At 42.9% G+C, this 19,191-nt stretch overlaps 1 protein-coding gene across 1 annotated transcript in view; it reads right to left on the reverse strand.

Annotated features, from left to right (window-relative positions):
- Window positions 1–19,191, reverse strand: part of birc6 (baculoviral IAP repeat containing 6) — a 121,317-nt gene that overhangs the window by 80,473 nt on the left and 21,653 nt on the right. Inside the window, 20 exon segments of the mRNA XM_085181988.1 lie at window positions 3,537–3,745; window positions 3,879–4,093; window positions 4,299–4,398; window positions 4,574–4,885; window positions 5,474–5,661; window positions 5,746–5,892; window positions 6,735–6,868; window positions 6,981–7,128; window positions 7,229–7,326; window positions 7,799–7,930; window positions 8,050–8,211; window positions 8,403–8,536; window positions 8,910–9,076; window positions 9,490–9,621; window positions 9,791–9,922; window positions 10,101–10,261; window positions 11,346–11,571; window positions 11,659–11,808; window positions 15,577–17,235; window positions 18,521–18,579. Coding sequence (XP_085038114.1) covers window positions 3,537–3,745; window positions 3,879–4,093; window positions 4,299–4,398; window positions 4,574–4,885; window positions 5,474–5,661; window positions 5,746–5,892; window positions 6,735–6,868; window positions 6,981–7,128; window positions 7,229–7,326; window positions 7,799–7,930; window positions 8,050–8,211; window positions 8,403–8,536; window positions 8,910–9,076; window positions 9,490–9,621; window positions 9,791–9,922; window positions 10,101–10,261; window positions 11,346–11,571; window positions 11,659–11,808; window positions 15,577–17,235; window positions 18,521–18,579 — 4,665 coding nt within the window.

Genomic DNA, 19,191 nt, shown 5'->3' on the forward strand with positions numbered 1-19,191 from the left:
CACGGAGTCAAGGAGGCCATTTACGTGAAAAAGGGAAAGACCATCTCTGAATCGAGGAGGGAGCCTAAGGGTACAGCTTTCGCCATCTTACAATGCTGTGATTGCAGCCATTCTCCAACTCTCTGTGAATGGGACTCATGGCCATTGATCAGTGGGTTTTGGTCAGTGGGTTTTGGTCAGTGGTCATGAGAATTAGCATAATTAAGATTAAGGAACTGACCTCCCAGCCCATTGTTCCTTCAGTGGGCTGGTTTCAGTCATTATGCAAATGTACTGTTTATAAGATTTGGGGAAACCTGCAGTCAGCTGAGACTGAAGACGTCACTTGGATGAGTGACGAAACGTTTCTCCCACAAAACGCTACGTCCAGATGAACAGAATCAACTTTTGGATATTTAAGTTCAGTTTTACTAAACATAGTCAGGCCTAATTACTGGCAGACCTGTTGAATCAAGAAACCACTTAAATAAAACCCATCTGACAAATTGAAGCAGGCCATGATCTAATGAAACAAAATCACTGATGTCTATCAGTCTGAAAAGGGCTAAAAGACATTTCTTAAGCCTTGGAACTTCAGTGAACCACAGTCAGATCCATTATACACAAATGGAGAAAACTCTGAACAGTGGTGAAGCTGGTGAGGCTGCTCTGCTGCCTCAGCACCTGGAAGACTTGCTGTGGTAAATGGGACCATAAATTCTGCTGTCTGGTCATGATCTCAAGCTGAAGCGTACTCGGGTTTCACAGCAGGACAGTGGTCCAAAAGACACCAGCAAGTCCACCTTTGAATGGCTTAAGAAAAACAAAATGAAGACTTTGGAGTGGACTAGTCAGAGTCCTGCCCCAGAATTCAATTGAGATTCTGTGGCGTGACCTTAAAAGGGGGGTTCATGCTTGAAAATCCTCCAATGTGGCTGAATTACAACTATTCTGCAAAGATGAGTGGGCCAAAATTCCTCCACAGCGCGGTAAAAGACTCATTGGGAGTTACTGTGAACGCCTGATTGCAGCTGTTGCTGCTAGGGTGACCAACCAGCTCCTCTTAATAATAATAATAATAATAAACTTCATTTGGAAACTGAATTTTGTGTTTACTTGTGTTATCATTATCTAATAATTACGTTTGTTTGATGATCTGAAACCTTGTGATACACGTAGTGATACAGTGGGGCAAAAAAGTATTTAGTCAGCCACCGATTGTGCAAGTTCCCCCACTTAAAATGATGACAGAGGTCAGTAATTTGCACCAGAGGTACACTTCAACTGTGAGAGACAGAATGTGAAAAAAAAAATCCATGAATTCACATGGTAGGATTTGTAAAGAATTTATTTGTAAATCAGGGTGGAAAATAAGTATTTGGTCAATAACAAAAATACAACTCAATACTTTGTAACATAACCTTTGTTGGCAATAACAGAGGTCAAACGTTTACTATAGGTCTTTACCAGGTTTGCACACACAGTAGCTGGTATTTTGGCCCATTCCTCCATGCAGATCTTCTCAAGAGCAGTGATGTTTTGGGGCTGTCGCCGAGCAACACGGACTTTCAACTCCCGCCACAGATTTTCTATGGGGTTGAGGTCTGGAGACTGGCTAGGCCACTCCAGGACTTTCAAATGCTTCTTACGGAGCCACTCCTTTGTTGCCCGGGCGGTGTGTTTTGGATCATTGTCATGTTGGAAGACCCAGCCTCGTTTCATCTTCAAAGTTCTCACTGATGGAAGGAGGTTTTGGCTCAAAATCTCACGATACTTGGCCCCATTCATTCTGTCCTTAACACGGATCAGTCGTCCTGTCCCCTTGGCAGAAAAACAGCCCCATAGCATGATGTTTCCACCCCCATGCTTCACAGTAGGTACCATACCATACCATACCACCTTTATTTATAAAGCACTTTAACATAAAACCAGAGTTCACAAAGTGCTGTACATGCTAATAGCATAAGTAAATAAAAATTAAAATGAGATAAGATAAGATAAGATAAAAAATAAATAAATAAATAAATAAATAGAAACATGTTAAAACAAATAGAGTCAACCCCTCTAATCAATGCCAAAGGCTTGAGCAAATAAATATGTTTTAAGAAAACTTTTAAATTCATAAAGAGAAGAAGCCTGCCTAACATGCAAAGGTAGATCATTCCACAACTTTGGAGCAACTACAGCAAAAGCACGATCACCTTTAAATTTAAACTTAGTTTTCGGTACCTTAAGGAGCTGCTGATTGGCGGACCAATCAGCAGCTCCTTAGGTATGGTGTTCTTGGGATGCAACTCAGTATTCTTCTTCCTCCAAACACGACGAGTTGAGTTTATACCAAAAAGTTCTACTTTGGTTTCATCTGACCACATGACATTCTCCCAATCCTCTGCTGTATCATCCATGTGCTCTCTGGCAAACTTCAGACGGACCTGGACATGCACTGGCTTCAGCAGCGGAACACGTCTGGCACTGCGGGATTTGATTCCCTGCCGTTGTAGTGTGTTACTGATGGTGACCTTTGTTACTTTGGTCCCAGCTCTCTGCAGGTCATTCACCAGGTCCCCCCGTGTGGTTCTGGGATCTTTGCTCACCGTTCTCATGATCATTTTGACCCCACGGGATGAGATCTTGCTTGGAGCCCCAGATCGAGGGAGATTATCAGTGGTCTTGTATGTCTTCCATTTTCTGATGATTGCTCCCACAGTTGATTTTTTCACACCAAGCTGCTTGCCTATTGTAGATTCACTCTTCCCAGTCTGGTGCAGGTCTACAATTCTTTTCCTGGTGTCCTTCGAAAGCTCTTTGGTCTTGGCCATGGCGGAGTTTGGAGTCTGACTGGTTGAGGCTGTGGACAGGTGTCTTTTATACAGATGATGAGGTCAAACAGGTGCCATTCATACAGGTAACGAGTGGGGAACAGAAAAGCTTCTTACAGAAGACGTTACAGGTCTGTGAGAGCCAGGGATTTTCCTTGTTTGAGGTGACCAAATACTTATTTTCCACCCTGATTTACGAATAAATTCTTTACAAATCCTACCATGTGAATTCATGGATTTTTTTTTCACATTCTGTCTCTCACAGTTGAAGTGTACCTCTGGTGCAAATTACTGACCTCTGTCATCATTTTAAGTGGGGGAACTTGCACAATCGGTGGCTGACTAAATACTTTTTTGCCCCACTGTATATAAAGTGTGATATACAATATACACAAAAATTAGGAAATCAGGAAGAGGTCAAACTCTTTTTCACGACATTGTAGTGCTTTATACATGTCTTGTTTAACCATTCACACACACATTCATACAATAACTTTTCATCTAGCATTCACACACATTAACACTTTGATGAACACATCGGGAGCAACTCAAGGTTCAGTATCTTGGCTCAAGGATATTTGGCATGCAGGCTGGAGTAGCCAGGAATCAACTCACTGACCTTTCAATTAGGAGATGACCTGCTCAACCTCCTGAGCCACAGACACCACCAAATATCTCAAGTCTGTTTAAAGTCAAACTCAAATGAGGCATCTGTATCTGCTTTACTTCCTGTCTCACCTGCACTGGATGTCCTCCTGCAAAGCCACCATCATGGTCAGGTGTTGATCCACATCTGGCTGACTGGCAGCTTCGCTCTCTCCCCGAAGAGGATCATGCATCAGCTTCAGTTCACTCTCCCAAGGCAGGATATAAGTGTGGCCATAGTAGAAACCCAGTGGAATCTTAGCACGAGCATTGGTGCTGCCATAGCGCCCAATCACAGTGATCTGAGAATATGAGGCAGCCCACAATAGCAGTATTACATCCATCATTGCGGCAGATTTTTAACTCAAAGAAATTTAAAACATCACGTAAGCCAACCCACAACTCTGCCCCAAAGTAAAACAGAGAGAAACAGACCTTCATGAACCTGCAAACAGGTGGTGGCAGCAGGTCATGCAGAATGAGGGAGTGGGTGCTGATGTCTGTGGCCACCACCAGCCTGCGGCCATCCACCTCCTCACCCAGAGTCCAGATGTCTATGGACAGAGAGGCCAGGTCACCACAGGTGGGGATCAGAGCATCCGTCAGCAAAACAGGACGGCCAAAGTCCAACGTTACAAAACGGCGAGCTCCTGGGAGGAAAAACATAGCACACTCATGAGCAAGCTCAGTTTATTTTCCACAAATATTTAATTTTGCTGGTATTTCCTAACGTAATTAACAACAAATGAAACATGATTAAAACTTTCAGAAAGTTTCAGAATCTTCCAGTCTTAAAATATTGACATTTAAGCACTAGGTTAGGAGGTCAATATGGAATAGTCCTACATGACATACCTGAGTGCATCCGCTCTATGATGATTGACTGATGTGGAGGAGGCTGCAGGAAGTGAGATGCCTGGGAAATGGCCAAAGCCAGACCACTGCCCATTGGGCTCTGAGGCAGAAAGAGAGACGTTTCTCATTTTACTGCAAAGCAATCTATCAAGTTAGATATATCTATCTAGATCTAAAATCATTTGTTGAAAGTGATATATGCAGCAATAGCTATATAAATATCCCAATGACTCGGGGATAAATGGCCACAAAGCATGGAGCTACTTGTTACTAACTGGTTTGGCTTTCTGTGTGTTCTTGTGTGCAGCCAGGTTGACAGGCCCGGGGTCCATCATGGAACCAGGGAACAGGTGAGCCAGCTCAGCACTGAAGGCTGCAGAAACCACCTCATTGGGGGGCGTGAGAGGAGGGGTCATGAAGAGTGGTGTGGTTTTAGGTGTTGGGGGGATGACGTCTGAAGGATGAATGAAAAAGCCTGGCGCGGAGGAAGGGTTTGAAGGCACAGAGTTGTGTATAGGTCCCACGCCTGAGGCAGCAGCTGCTGCTGCTGAGGTGGTCTGATGCAGCTTAGCCTCCAGCTTGGCCTTCTGTTTACAACATACAAAGAATATTACAGCCACAGGATAAAAACACTAGACTTGTATTAGAGCAACATGGCAAACTTTAGAGAAATCTAAAACTGGAAAAAGCTTTCAGCATTTTTTGTCTTTTAATTTCTTGGATCTCTTCAGTTTTGTGCAAACATTTGGTGTCCAGTCAGAACATGGTTTCCACAGCCATGAACTGTGGTTAGGTTTTTAAACTGTATCAAGTCCTTGCTACAATAATAGCATTTCTCGGTGGAAGAAATTAACAATCTGTAACATTTGGCTTCATATCCTTTATGAACCTTTGAGACTTTTTCTTACATCATCATGTCATAAAGATTTCTGCTAAATAAGTTTTATATGTTGGTCATTTGGTTCTCAGAAGCCAGTGCCAAACAAACTCATATTTCATCACTTCTCCACCTAGTGTGTGATTATTTAACCATTTCTATTCTGTTCTATTCTATTGTGTTCTAATAGCTAGTCTGTCTTAGGGTAAGAAAATGCTAATGTGATGGCACTCCTGTCATTGAGTTTTGTTGAGCTCCTGCAGGTTAAACAGGCCAGATAACTGAACTGGTTCTTCACCTGCTGCTGCAGCTTCAGCAGCTGCTGTTGCTTCTCCTGCAGGACCTGCAGCTGCTGCTCTGCTGACACCATAGCATGAGACAACGACTGGAGAGCCACCTGAGCTGCAGAACTCAGAGCCGTAGAAGCTTCTCCAACCGTTCCCGTTGACAGGCCGCCCACTGTTGGGGTCACACCAAATGTACTCACTGGAAACAAAGAATACAACTTCAAGAAAGGACAGTTCCCATACTGAAACCTCAGCTAAAACCAAGCTAAGATCAAATGGTTACCAGTGAACATGCTGGCGTCATCTCGCTCCACCCGTGTGCCATCACTGGTGGAGATACAAGTAAAGTGCAAAGGTTCCACCTCCAAGAGTCCTGTTAATGCTGTGAAGCTGCCTTCTGCCGCTGCACAGCTGCTCACTTTTCCATTCCCTACGAAACATACAACATTCAAAACTAACTGAAAAAAAATATGCTAAACAAGCATTTGAGTTCCTCCTTTCACCCTTAAAAACATAAAGCTCTTTTTATTTTTTTTCCCTAAGCACTTGGTCAGAGTGGGAAAGAAAGATTCCCTTTTAACAAGAAGAAACCCCCAGCAGAACTGGCAAATGGAGGAGCAGCCAGTTGCCGTGGCTTGTTGACGGTGACTGGAGGGGGTGCACACACACACACACACCAAAAAACGCCACACTTTTTAGTACAGACCTATTGCAGCATAACTAAGGGAGGACTCAGGGTCACCTTATTCAGCCTCCTTTCAAGTTACCCTGTGGAACGTTATTTCAGCAGAAGTGTCTCCACTTGATGGGCTTCAAGGGTTTCTCAGTTTACTAGCTTGCTTTTTTTTTTTGCATAAAGCTAGACTGGAATCTTTCAGGTCCAGTGAAGGTGCAATTTTGGTGTGTGGATGGGTAGACCCACATAGGTTGCAGCTTCAACAGGAAAGGCCAAATCAGAAGTTGCAAAAAGTCTCACTGAAATCTGACAAGCCATACAAGGTCTGTAGTTTGAAATGATTTATTATATAGTAGATATTATGAAACTGTTCAGTATATATTTTGCACACTGTACTTTAAAAGCCCTGTGAGGTAAAAGATGCTTTGGGGGTTTTTTCCTCTCAACTAGGTGTCAGAGCAGACTTGGTCATTAAAATGTATTTCATTTTCACATTATAGAGCCTTCTTGTGATAAAGGAGAGCAGTGCTTTAAGATCTGCAAGTTCAGGTCAGTGTTCACAGAAAGAAATTCCTGTGAAGTTTTAGTGCTCATACCTGAGAGTATGTCGGAGAGGTCGATCTCATCAGACTGCACTCCGATGCTGCTGTTGAAGGCATTCTTACATGAGGAACCGCTGACCTCCAAGTCAAAGAGCACCGGGTCAAATGGAGAGCTGTACAGTCCGTACCTGGGAACGAATAGATAAACATCCAAGAAAGGGGGATAAAATAAGGTGACGATAAGATGAGAAAAACGTAATTTATGAACCTAGGGTTTAGACTAAAGAGCTATACAGATACCTGGTCTGCAGCAGGGCCTCCAGTGGTGTGAGGCGGTCCTGCAGCTGTCGAGAGATGGCGGTGAGCAGGGAGGCACAAGCAGTGCTGCAGTCTGCCAGGTCCTCCTCCTTCACGTAATTTAACAACACAAAGTACCAGAACACTGAGCCTGGAAGCCCACAGAAGAAAGAGGAGAGGGTAAAACCTCAAGTCTGGACAGTCAAGAAACACAGACAAGGGAGGGTGCTAGATGTTGCTCAATCACTCACCACCAGTTGCTGCTGCAGGCAAGTAAGGCATATTGTCCAGCAGAGCCTTCAGAAGGCTCACGCCAAAACCCTGCTGACTTGGTTCTCCTTTCCCATTACTGTAACAAGAAACAAAACTACGTGCTTGTTATTTTATTTAAGTAAACCTAAAAAACAAAACACAAAATACCAAGAGAGAGGGGGGCGGGTTCATTCCACTGCAGGGCAACCTACCACTGCATGTGGCGAATAAAATTTGAACTTGAACTTGAACCCATGTTACATTACAAGAAATTAATAACCCCTAATGTAAGCCTTTACTTGTGGTAGAGCCCTCTCACCCTTAAAAACATAATGTTGGCCGACACAACGCATTCAGCAGAGCACCCATTACTTTCTTTTTATGCCGAATGTGAGAAATTAACTCCACACTCTGTCTCTCTTCCCTTTTCAAATAAGTGGACCTGCCTAACAAACAGCATCTTCAGCACTCCATCAGTGAACAAGGCCTCTACCTTATGCGTGTTAAGTTGTAAATTTGCCCAAGTGTAAAAGAACTGTCTGCATCTTTGGCTCAAACGGGTTTCTTACCTAATGCAAAGTGCAAGAAAGCGAGCACATTTGTGTGCTATACTCCGGCCAGCCTCAAAGAAACACACCCGTACAATCTCGGTAAGCCTCGTCCTGGTTTTCACCTGCAGACTCTCCTTTCCTTCTTTTAGGCTAAAAACAGGACACAAAATGCAATATTCCACTTAGTACAATGTGAATGTGATGGTCATGTATAATCTAGAGCCCTTATGGTAATGCTGTAATCTGTATGTCTCCAGGTTGACTTCTACCTGCAAGGTCCATTGGAGAAGACCCCAGCCAGCCAGCACAAGATATCTAGGATGAGGCTCTGGGCATGCTCCGTGGCTGGGCCGTCCTCTGTTCGCCGACACAGTGCATCCAGCAGTTTCTCATGGAAGTCTGGGAACTGCAGCATTGCACAGCGTTGGACCCTGAAAACGACAGAGCAGCAGACACAGACCAGCTAACTTGTAAAAAACCACCAACCAAAAACCATCTAAGCAAAAATTGTCCTTTATAATGAAATATTGTTAAGCACACTTCTCTGTGTGTAGACCTGATGTATCCGTGTTAAATGTTTAACCTGACCACAGTGTCAGCAGCACCTCAGCAGTTATCTGACCTTTCTTTGGGAATTGACGTCTTCTTGAACCTTCTGATTGTGACTGAAACTTCCTGAAGCAGGTCGCATCCTCGCAGGTTTTCTACTTTCTTTGATGGAGCTGACGTTTCTGTCTTCACTGCGGAGACTTTCTCCTACACACAAAAATAAAAGATAGCAAATACATGAATGTGGCTTTGTTTGGCATCTGGTAGTTTCACAAAGTCAAGGGTAGACCAGCTGTTCATTTGTTTTGGAATGTTTTTATCTTGGAAAACAAAATGACTGCAAAAACAAGACTTTTCATAGTATAAGAATTATTCAATAGTTCACTTTGGACCAATCAAGTTAACATCTTCCGTTTTTTCTTTATTTAAAAAATAAATAAACTCTCCATTTTCAGTGGAAACAAATGAGCCGACAGCCTCAGTTGACAAAACATAGAAACATTACTCTAAACAGGCTGTAACTTGATGAAATCCAACACTTATGTGCCATTTGACTGGCTTAGGAACTGTAATTGTGTACCTTAGAAGCCTGAGCCCTTTGAAGGAGGGTTGACAGTGAGTGCGCTTTGGTGCCCTGAGGCTTGGAACTAGGCATTCTCACCACGGGGCGGGGGTTCTCCTCCGTGCCCTTATCACTTACTGCTTTGATGTGAACCAGGAAAGAGCGGTACTTCCCTCCTGCCATGCCTGCAGCAGAGAGGGATCAACAGGACAATTGTGAAACACTGACACACACCTGTGTAGATGAATATGAACTGCAGGCTATGATCAGGAAGTCATTTCACATCTAACAGTCAGCATTATAACCATTTCACTGAATTGTTTATGTCACGACGATCTTAAGTAGGAGTTTGACCATGAATTTCCAAATAAAGGGCTTCCAAAGTAGTTTGGAATACTGGTTTGACTAATTAACTTTATTGTCATCATTCCTATATTTACATTAACTTGAAATGAACTGTGTGTTTGGCAGTCTTGATGATCACCAATGCCACTGGAGAAACAAATATTAATCCTAAACCAGTCCGAGATTCAGGTGGCTATTGAAACTGCTTTAGTCTGATAGCCAGGTCTTGATTTTCAGTATATGTGTTTATTACCTTTTACCAGCTTGGGGCTAGTGAGGCTGAGCATACCAGCATGGCCAGAGAGGTCTAGCCCACTGGCCAGCCATACTGGACCACACAGGATGTCCTCCTTGTGGTCTTCCAGGAATGGACACAACATGGAGCCTGCAATAAGCATATGAAACCACAATTTTATGTTTACATACAGTTTTTTTACAAAAAGAAATAAATAATTTAAAAGTTGAGTCATTATCTGAAATTAAAGGTTCTAAGTGAGTGATCATCTGCAGGGCAAATAAGTGTTTATAAATTGAAACTGCCCAAAATGTTTGACCTGATGTCTCCTCTATGTCCATGAACTGGATGTCCTCTGTGAAGTCTTGCATTACAGGTTGGCCATTTCTCTCCCCATTTGCATGAAGGACATTGGAAAGAGGGAACGAGATCTGCCTGTCCACAGCTGTTTCTGTTGAAGAGATAAGGAGTAATACTGAGATGTATAAAGTCAGTTCTATCTAGTAAGAATAAAATGCATACTAACTGAATGAGAAATGATGAAAACTTCCCCCCAAAACAAAGCTGCTCTAGTCTGAAACACTGCTGGTTAAAAGCGATCATTAATTGTTTAAAAACAATGTCCTCACCACTGACTTTGCCCAGCCCAGGTGCTTTGTTTTTCAGCAGAGTGACCTGGATCTGAGGAATGTTGACGATGTTGGCATTCAAGACAAACTTAAAGTCCACATGGCCCACCATGCAGGCCTTGGGCAGCACCAGTTCAAACACATGCTCATCCCAGCTAGAGCTGAAGACAGAACAGAGGTCATCATTATTAAAGAAAGTATTCCTACACGATCACATTATCAACCATTTCAAATATTAAGCATGTCAAGCTACACACAGACTCGTGAGCATACAAGTTGATGGTGAAATGTCTGTAGACTCCAGCAGATGAGGAAAGTATGATGAAGATTTCAGAAACCAAAAGTAGAATTTGCTGCTCTAGAACTGTTGTTTATAGCTGAGATTCAAGTACATATGACCTTGAAAGAAGACTTCCTCTAACATCCAAGTCACATATGACTTTAGGAAAGATATTCAAGGGACTTTATGTAAAATGATTCAAAACATGAGTTATGTCTAAGTGTGACTGGAACATGTGCGAAGACCTGAATAGCAAACAAGACTGACAACTGTTTTGATACATTAGCAGCAGATTCATAAATAAATATTCAAAATGTTGGTTATCAACTGGGAGATGTGTTACTGATACCCGGAACACAGACTGGTGACAACGAGTTGATCCGTACATGTCATTTCTATACGGTTTTGGATTTTCTACCCTGCGTGTCAGCTGGAGTGTACCTGTTGCTAGTGGGCTAGCATACTAAAGCTGAGGGTAAGAGCAAAGGATCTGATCATTTCACACCAACAGCTTTTTTTTTCTGTACATTTTTTTTTTTTACTTTAGCACAAACTCAAGTTGACTAAAATTAAAAAGCTTAGCTCGTTAATGCTTTCCCTGTCTGCTTCTCTTGCTCACTCTAACAGTTATCTAGACTAAACTCGGCTAAAATGTTTGCTCCACCTCTCTTGTCTGCTCACTATGTGAGACGTCCATTTACACTGACAGTAAAAGCAGGGAAGGGAGAAACCAGTACAACAGCACTAGTTGGTACTTAATACATACAAAAAAAGTTAGTATTTTGTTATCTTTGTTGGCAACAGGCAAAGATTTCAAGGAAGAGTGATTCTTAAAGAAAAATCTCCTCACAAACCTGTGGGACTGTGTTTCCTCCTGCAGTCTTTCACTTGTTAGGCAAATGTGCATCCCTACACTATAAAGCCACTAGCTCAGACATAACAGTGCAGATAATTAAAACTGTTACCTGTCACTTTGAAGTTTCCAAGTACGTGTGTGCTGGGCTGCATCTCCATGGTGCTGCTGATGAAGGTGCTGTGGGTGGCGTCGCTGTTGTTGCTCCTGCTGCACCTCCACCCAGCACGGGGGAACTGTGGCTGAGAAGCGTGGGGTCAAAGTCTCAAAGCGTGTCAGCTCTACCAGGGACATCAGAATCTCTGTGGTCAGTGGTTGATCCACCAGTAGGTCCACTCCTACACAAAGGCCAGAACACTTTTCAAGTTACGCATCAAAACTCATGTAGTGAATTACTGACTCAGTGTATCTAGAGACAGGTCTACCTGTGATCCCGGGGCTAGAAGGGTTAGAGGAGGGCTTGGCCCCCTCAAGCAGCAGTTCAGCCCCTTTAGAAAGGGGGCCATCAATAAACATGTCTCCGTCATCTACATCTTCACACACACCTCCAATTTGAAGGAAATGAAGTTCTCCACCTTCAGGAGAGCAGAAACAAAACTAACATTAGAAAAACATACTCTAAAAAGAACCTTTAGTTTTTCAGAAATATTAATCCTTATTCAGGAGATTATTTTATGTTGTTTCATATAATAAATTCATATTAAATTATTGTTATTTTGTTCTAATAATAAATAAATATAGACACTGGTAGTAATTTCACAGTGAAATTGTTCAGACACAAAAATTCTAAGAACTTCTAAGAAAATTCTAACTGTCATTTACCATTTTGAAAATTGTCTTAAATAATATGAAAAGGAAACAAAACGGTCTAATTTTTGTCCTGGTAATGCTTCAACTTTTTCATAACATTAAGAAAGGCCACATATAGTGTGCTTCACAGCCTGATATCTTAGACTACCGCTACTCCACAAAGTTGATATCACTAAACAAGACTGCATTTCCCTATGTTCAGATTATTCAAGTTGAGTGTGCGTGCGTGCGTGCGTGCGTGCGTGCGTGCGTGCGTGCGTGTCAAAATCTGAGTTGGAGTGCTGCTCCTTTTATTTGCTAAACCTTGTGGGTACCCCCTCTGTGTGTTGTAGGCCCAGAGGGGTGGAAAGTCAGTAGCTCTGTCCAGTTACACTAACCCAACCACCAAAACCTTCATGTACTTCGGGGTGACATTTTGTGTCCTTTATTCACTGTCCTGCAAGAAGGGGAGTAAAGGCCTGGTTCATGCAATACTTAAAGATCCCCATCTGCCTTACTCTGAAGCTCCCAGCTAAGGTTCCAGGAAAAACCACAGCATTTATGAACTTTAAAATAGGCCTCTGGTTCTTTTCTTTATTTTATACTGTTCCAGAGATCGAGGCTTATATTAAACATGGACAAGTTGGAAATAATGTCAGTGAATGTAAAAGACATTTCTGTCCGCTAAAAGCTCTGGCCTCACACTGCTGTAATTGTTTGGTGAGACCTTCTTCTGCTCTCAGACAAACGCCTCTGGTTGTGAGCACATAACCCTAAACCACCAGCAACTCAACCTTCTATTTCCAAGGGGCAGCCAATCAGCAAGTCGATCTTAAAGGATGGACCTTCAAGGGTAAACAGATAAAACAGCTTGCTTCATCCTTTGTTATTATTATGCAAAATGTGTTTAAGTGGCATAAAGATTAAATAAAGATTAAATAAGTTGTTTTTCAATTAAACTCATGGATGGAATGGTGTCTCAGGTCATTATGGATCACTGAAATCAATCTCGGACAACTATGATCATTAGTTTGCCAGGTGAGCCCAATTAAAGGAAAAACTACTAAAGAAGGATGTTCCACATTATTAAGCAGACCAGCATTTTCAAGCAATATGGGAAAGAAAAAGGATCTCTGCTGCTAAAAAACGTGAAATAGTAACAGAATAGTAATAGGTAAGTAACAGAACTGCAGGCCTGCAGAACCTTGCAACAAGCTTGGGTTTCATATCATGTTTGGGAACAATATTATGAAGAGATTCCAGCTGCTTCTTCCTCATCTCAAGTTTAGCCCAAATGGCTTTGAGTGATTGTGCTAATAGACCACCAGCACATACTGGTTCAACCAAGTAAAGAACCCTGTCCCTAATCGAGACCATCAGAAAGTTAGCCACAGAGGCCGTGAAACTACTTTTGAAGCCATCTGCCCAGAGCCATCTGTCCATGCTGGTGAACGGCTTGCTGAGGCCGAACCTGGTCAGCCCCTTTGCATGGTTCTGGCTCATTCTCAGCTAATTCATTAACATACTCCTTGTGGTTAGTCTAGCTAGCTACAGGTACATTGACAGGTTTCTCCTTGCCTTTGGAGTTGGATGAAGATTGCTCGATTGACTCACAGGTAATCTGTTTTAAAGATATGAATAGGCATCTTCAGCCGGGACACAGAGGGACATGACATCCCATACTATATTTGCTGCACTGAGTAAGTTCAATGAAAGGGAATTACCTACAACAGATCAACAGTATCTAAAAATCATTTAAGAGATAGGAAAAAAATCCAGATGAGCTGACAGTATAACTGCCTTTTTAGTCGATCACTGCCAATACAGTAAAATGATACATACTGTGACGGAACCACAACAACCCTCTCAGCCCTGCTTCCCCGTGATTTAACACCGCGGGTGTGATCTGCAGATGCCGTGCAGGTGCGTCCACGTGGCACCACAGACCACGCCCCACCACACATACCTACATACAACACAGAATGGAACACTATGGATTGGCCTACCTACAGATCCTAGACCTCAAATAGTGTGGGATCATCTACATAGACAACAGAACAAAATCAAGCCAACATCCAAAGAAGAGCTTTGGAAAGTACTTCAATAACCCTGAAGACTACTTAAAGAAATGACAAGAAAGTGTGCCTAAAGAATAAAAGACAACCATACTACAACATACAAATACTAACTTTTAAGCTCTTGAGAATTCTTTTTTATTTTTGTTTCAATAAATCACTGCACCAATGTCCCATTTTCCTTGTAGAATATAACGAAATCATAAGTGGCTTAATCTTTTGCAGTATAGCATTCCATTACACTGTTTAACTTCTTCATGTATATTCACTGAAGACAAAGGTTTTCAATCAAAGAGCTGGATTTCAACCTAAATCTGTGTTTGCTGGTTCATTAGTCCCACCGTATATATTACACAATAAAGAGAAAATAAACCGTGTCCCTCAGGGTGTCCTGTGGGAGGTGCTGCGGGAGTATGGGGTGTCTGGCCCATTGCTACGGGCCATTCGATCCCTATACAACCGTTGCAAGAGCTTGGTTTGCAATGCCAGCAATAAGTCAGACTCGTTCCTGGTGGGTGATGGGGTCTGCCAGGGCTGCCCTTTGTCACTGATTCTGTTCATAATTTTTATGGACAAGATTTCTAGGCGCAGCCAAGTGGCGGAGGGCATTCACTTCGGTGGCCTCAGAATCCCATCTCTGCTTCTCGCGGATGATGTGGTTCTGTTGGCTTCATCGGGTGATGGCCTCCAGCTCGCACTGGAATGGTTCGCAGCCGAGTGTGAAGCAGCGGGAATGAGGATCAGCACCTCCAAATCTGAGGCCATGGTTCTCAGCCAGAAAAGGGTGGAGTGCCCACTCTGGGTTAGGGATGAGTTCCTGCCCCAAGGGGAGGAGTTCAAGTATCTCGGGGTCTTGTTCGCGAGTGATGGGAGAAGGAAGCTGGAGATCGACAGACGGATTGGTGCTGCGGCCGCAGTGATGCAGACGCTGCACCAGTCCGTTGTGGTGAAGAGAGAGCTGAGCGTAAAAGCGAAGCTCTCAATTTACCGGTCGATCTACATCCCTACCCTCACCTATGGCCACGAGCTGAGCAGATAAGCTACAGGAGGTGGCTGGGGAGAGGGAGGTCTGGGCTTCTCTGCTTAGGCTGCTGCCCCTGCGACCCGGCCCCAGATAAAGTGGAAGAAAATGGATGGATGGCTGGATGGATGGATGGATGAGTAAGGAATTTCCAAAGTACTGACATACACATGGCCCAGATTTTATGTTGAGATTACTAATAAGAATCTAACATAAATCCGACCCTTAATTGTTTTATACAGAACACCCATAAACTTTGTGAACAAAAGGGCACTACTTTTACACTAGACTTAATGAGTTATAACATAAAATATATAATATGATGATATAAGTCTAAGAAAATTTGCACACGTGAAAGAAAAACTTTCATGAAAAGATAAAGTCTGTCTATCTACTCCATCAGCAGCAATACTGTCAGCAGGGAAATATGCAAAAACAAAAAGAAGGGGAAAACCTACCTTTGGTGCAGGCACAAAGGCGATCTGTCCCAGAGCAATAGGTAACTGAGACAAATGGGTCCGTCTCCTCTGCTGACCCGTCCTTTTTGGGTGGCTCCACCTTAGCTAGGACCTCCAGTGTGGACAGGTCCAGTATCATAATAAACCCAGCCCGTGTGGTTACCACCAGGTGGCCCAGGCCTGTTACCTCCAGCCGCTTGGAGTCTTTGTGGGTGGAGGCAGAGGTGGAGGGACTGGTAACAGTAGCACTGCTGCTGTTGGTAGCTGCTCCACACACAGTCCCAGTTCCAGATTCAGCAGAGCCTGACGGACCTGTTCCAAGCCCAGAAGAGCTATTTTTTGGAGTTGTTGGGAGAGCCTCCTCAGGAGCCTCTTCACTGTCATCTTCCCTGCTGTCAAGCACATCAGGAGGAAGCAAAATAAGGGAGGTAATGGCATCCCGAGAGTCCCAGATCTGCTGTACTTTGATAGGTTCCTCATCCAAGGTGACAATACGGGTGGAATAGTTGAGCTTGTATAGTGCAAGATATCCACCTCCACTCTCATCACTTGGGGACCTTTGCTGCTGCTGGTCTCCTGGGGGAAGGATGAGCGGTGTCTGTGGTGGCGATCCCCCTGGGTGGTGGCCTTCCACCCCATTTGCAACTGGATGTAAGGTGTCTGCTTTTCGTTGGCTGCAGAGTGCAGAATGCAGGCGGTTAAGATTATTAAGAGCTTCTACTTGGTTTGTAGCACTCAGAGACTCAGAGCCACAGGGCTGCAGGGCAACCAGCAGGTGCACACCATCCCAGCAGGGTGTTATCGAGTCCACATAGAGATTCTCCTCCTCGAGCTGTTTGGGCAGCCTCAAGCACTGTACCAGTGCTCCAGGTCGAGGTGGACTGGAGGCTGTTGCTGCAGCCAGTGTGCTCCATTTTTCCATATGCCCATCCAACCCTGCCAGATTGGCAGCATCAGCAAACTGCTGAATATAAGTGATGGGGGGGTCCTGAAGAAGAAGCTGCTCGTGGGTGTCAAACTCCATCTCAATGATTTGTGGCACAGTGAAGCCCTCCTCATGGAGCCCCTTGCTCATTAGGTTATTCATCTGAGCAAAGACTTGTCCTGAGGACTTGTCATCTACTTCTCTGATACTGTACAGCAGCAGCACGGGTATAGTCCTGCGTACAGCTGGCAGAGAAGAGGGGCTAGCAGGTTGGGAACCTGCTAAATTAGAGAAACCCTGCTCTTGTGCTGCAGTTTGAGGATTACAAGTCTCTATCTCCATAGGACCCTGTTCCTGTAGAGGTCCAGGGTGAAAGGGCTCGGTCCCATGAGTCCTAAGTGGACCATCTGCGGTCCTGCGTGTTGTAGCTGTGGTTGTGGTTGTAGGTCGAACCATGGGAACACTGGATGCTGAGCGATAGCTAAGCAAGCCTCCAGCCAACAAGCAGGGAAAGGGAATGTTGTGGTGGTCAGGGGCCTTGTCCTTTGTTTTGGCCTGGTTATGAATCTTAGTTTGGTTTAATGAGGGGTTGGCACCAAGCTCCTCGAGGTCCTTAACAGTATCCTCCAACACACTGGCTACTACCTCCCATTGAAGCTTCTCAGGCTGTTGGAGCACACTCAGTGCCGTCACTCCTAGGCTCACATCCATGCTCTCCCACTGGGACGGCTGGCCTGAAAGAGAAGGGGAAAAAATGGTCCAAGTTAGTCTTCGCCAAACTATAACAAAATCAGTAATTCAAACAACATTATTTAAATGAGGCTGGGAAATAGGGTTGTAAAAATCTTCCAACCAACAATTGTCAGTCCAATAATCGACGATGGGCAAAATATTCGCAGACTTTTTGATGGGCGGAGCAATGTAATAATGCATAGACTGATTTGTGTGTTAACAACACAGAAGTCCAAACATGGACAAACTAATTTACCCCCAAAATTAGGGCTGTCAGCATTATTAATTATTAGCGGTCGTCACGATTAACGCGATTCAAATTTTTAACGCGCTCAACCCATAGAATGAATAAACTTTGGACAAACTGCCCGAAATGCGTTGACAGAGACATTTCAGGGATTTTGACTCAGTTTGCACAACAGATGGGTTAACTGATAATTGTGTTAGTCGTGATGATGGCGCGTTAACGCTTACAGCACTAAAAAAAATATATAAAGTTGACAATTTGGGATGAAAGAGGTAAACCTAAGGATGTAACCAAAGCGGTGTGCCACTTGTGCAGACATATAGTGCGAGCAAAGTACTCAAACACCACTAACTTGCACAGCATGTACGTGTCCACCGCTGAGTATGCTGGGCTATCACCAGCTTCTGCAGCTCCATCAACGAGCATTTTGGTGCGCATTTGCTCGCAGATGAAAGAGGGTGCTGTTAAAACAGCCCTATTATTTTTTCCTGTTGACTGCTCCATCATTATTAGCAAACTCACTCATGGGCAAATAAACAAATAAATCGCCCTTGTAAAAACGATGGCCGATGGGCTCAGCCTATCGTCGATATATTTGTCCAGTCACCCAACCCTACTGGGAACTTAGTGCACTCATAGTATCTCATGACTGTTATGATTTCAGACTATTAAAACATTCTATTTATTCATTCTATTTATTAAAAAAGAGAAACACTGAACTCCGTGACAATTTTTTGCCCTGAAATATATACTTTCACTAGGTTTCCCAGCAATTTGCAGAATGTAATAGGCTCCTACTGCCAAAATGTACCTAGAAGATGCTTGCTGACAATCATTAAACAACAAAAAGAATATAACACTTTAAATAACCAGATGCTAGACACATGAAATATTTGAAACAAAGTAATAATAGTATCAATGTTAAGTCAAAGTCAAAATAAAAAGAAATATCTAAATGAAACTACAACAATGTCAATAGTTTCTTTGAACCTTTACGAAAAAAAAGGAAGAAAAAAAAAAGAAGTTGCAAATGCTTGTACCTGTTACTGACTCTGACCGGGAATGCTCATCACTGTCTGAGTCCTCCAACTGGTCATCACTGGAAAACAACAAGTGAGAAAAATCAAGACTAATATCATAAAACAAAAACTAAGAACCCTGACTGTAAAAACACACAAATACTAAATTAAATCACTCTTTTTTTTAACTTTTATTTTTACATTGTTTATTGTATTTTTTTGGTTTTCTTTATTCTTTTTAAAAAACACTTTCACCTTTTTTCCCCACATAAAAGAAAAGCATTACCTCTTGCTAAACTGTCGCATTTTATGTCACAGACAAGTCATTATCATCTACTTAAAGCAGAACAAACCAATCAGTTCAAACCTATGTTCACCACAAAAAGCAGATGCCATTATACACTCATATTAGTTTCTGATACCAGCTATACATACTCCCCCCACACTCAACCAGTTAATTTTTGAATATACATTTTGTATAGAGTTTTTATAGATAATTAATTTAATAAATAAACTGTTGAATACAGAATAGAAATGTATGCTGGAGTATATTCAGGAGAAACATGCTGCAACAAAGAACATTTTCCTCTCAATTTGTATCAGGAACATTCTCTGTACTGGAAATACTATAAAATCCATGAGTCTGAAAGGGCTGGTCAACTCTAAAACATTGTATCCTTGTTAAAAATTTC

The sequence above is a fragment of the Neolamprologus multifasciatus genome, chromosome 13 (genome assembly GCF_963576455.1).
Source record: "Neolamprologus multifasciatus chromosome 13, fNeoMul1.2, whole genome shotgun sequence".
Lineage (NCBI taxonomy): Eukaryota > Metazoa > Chordata > Actinopteri > Cichliformes > Cichlidae > Neolamprologus > Neolamprologus multifasciatus.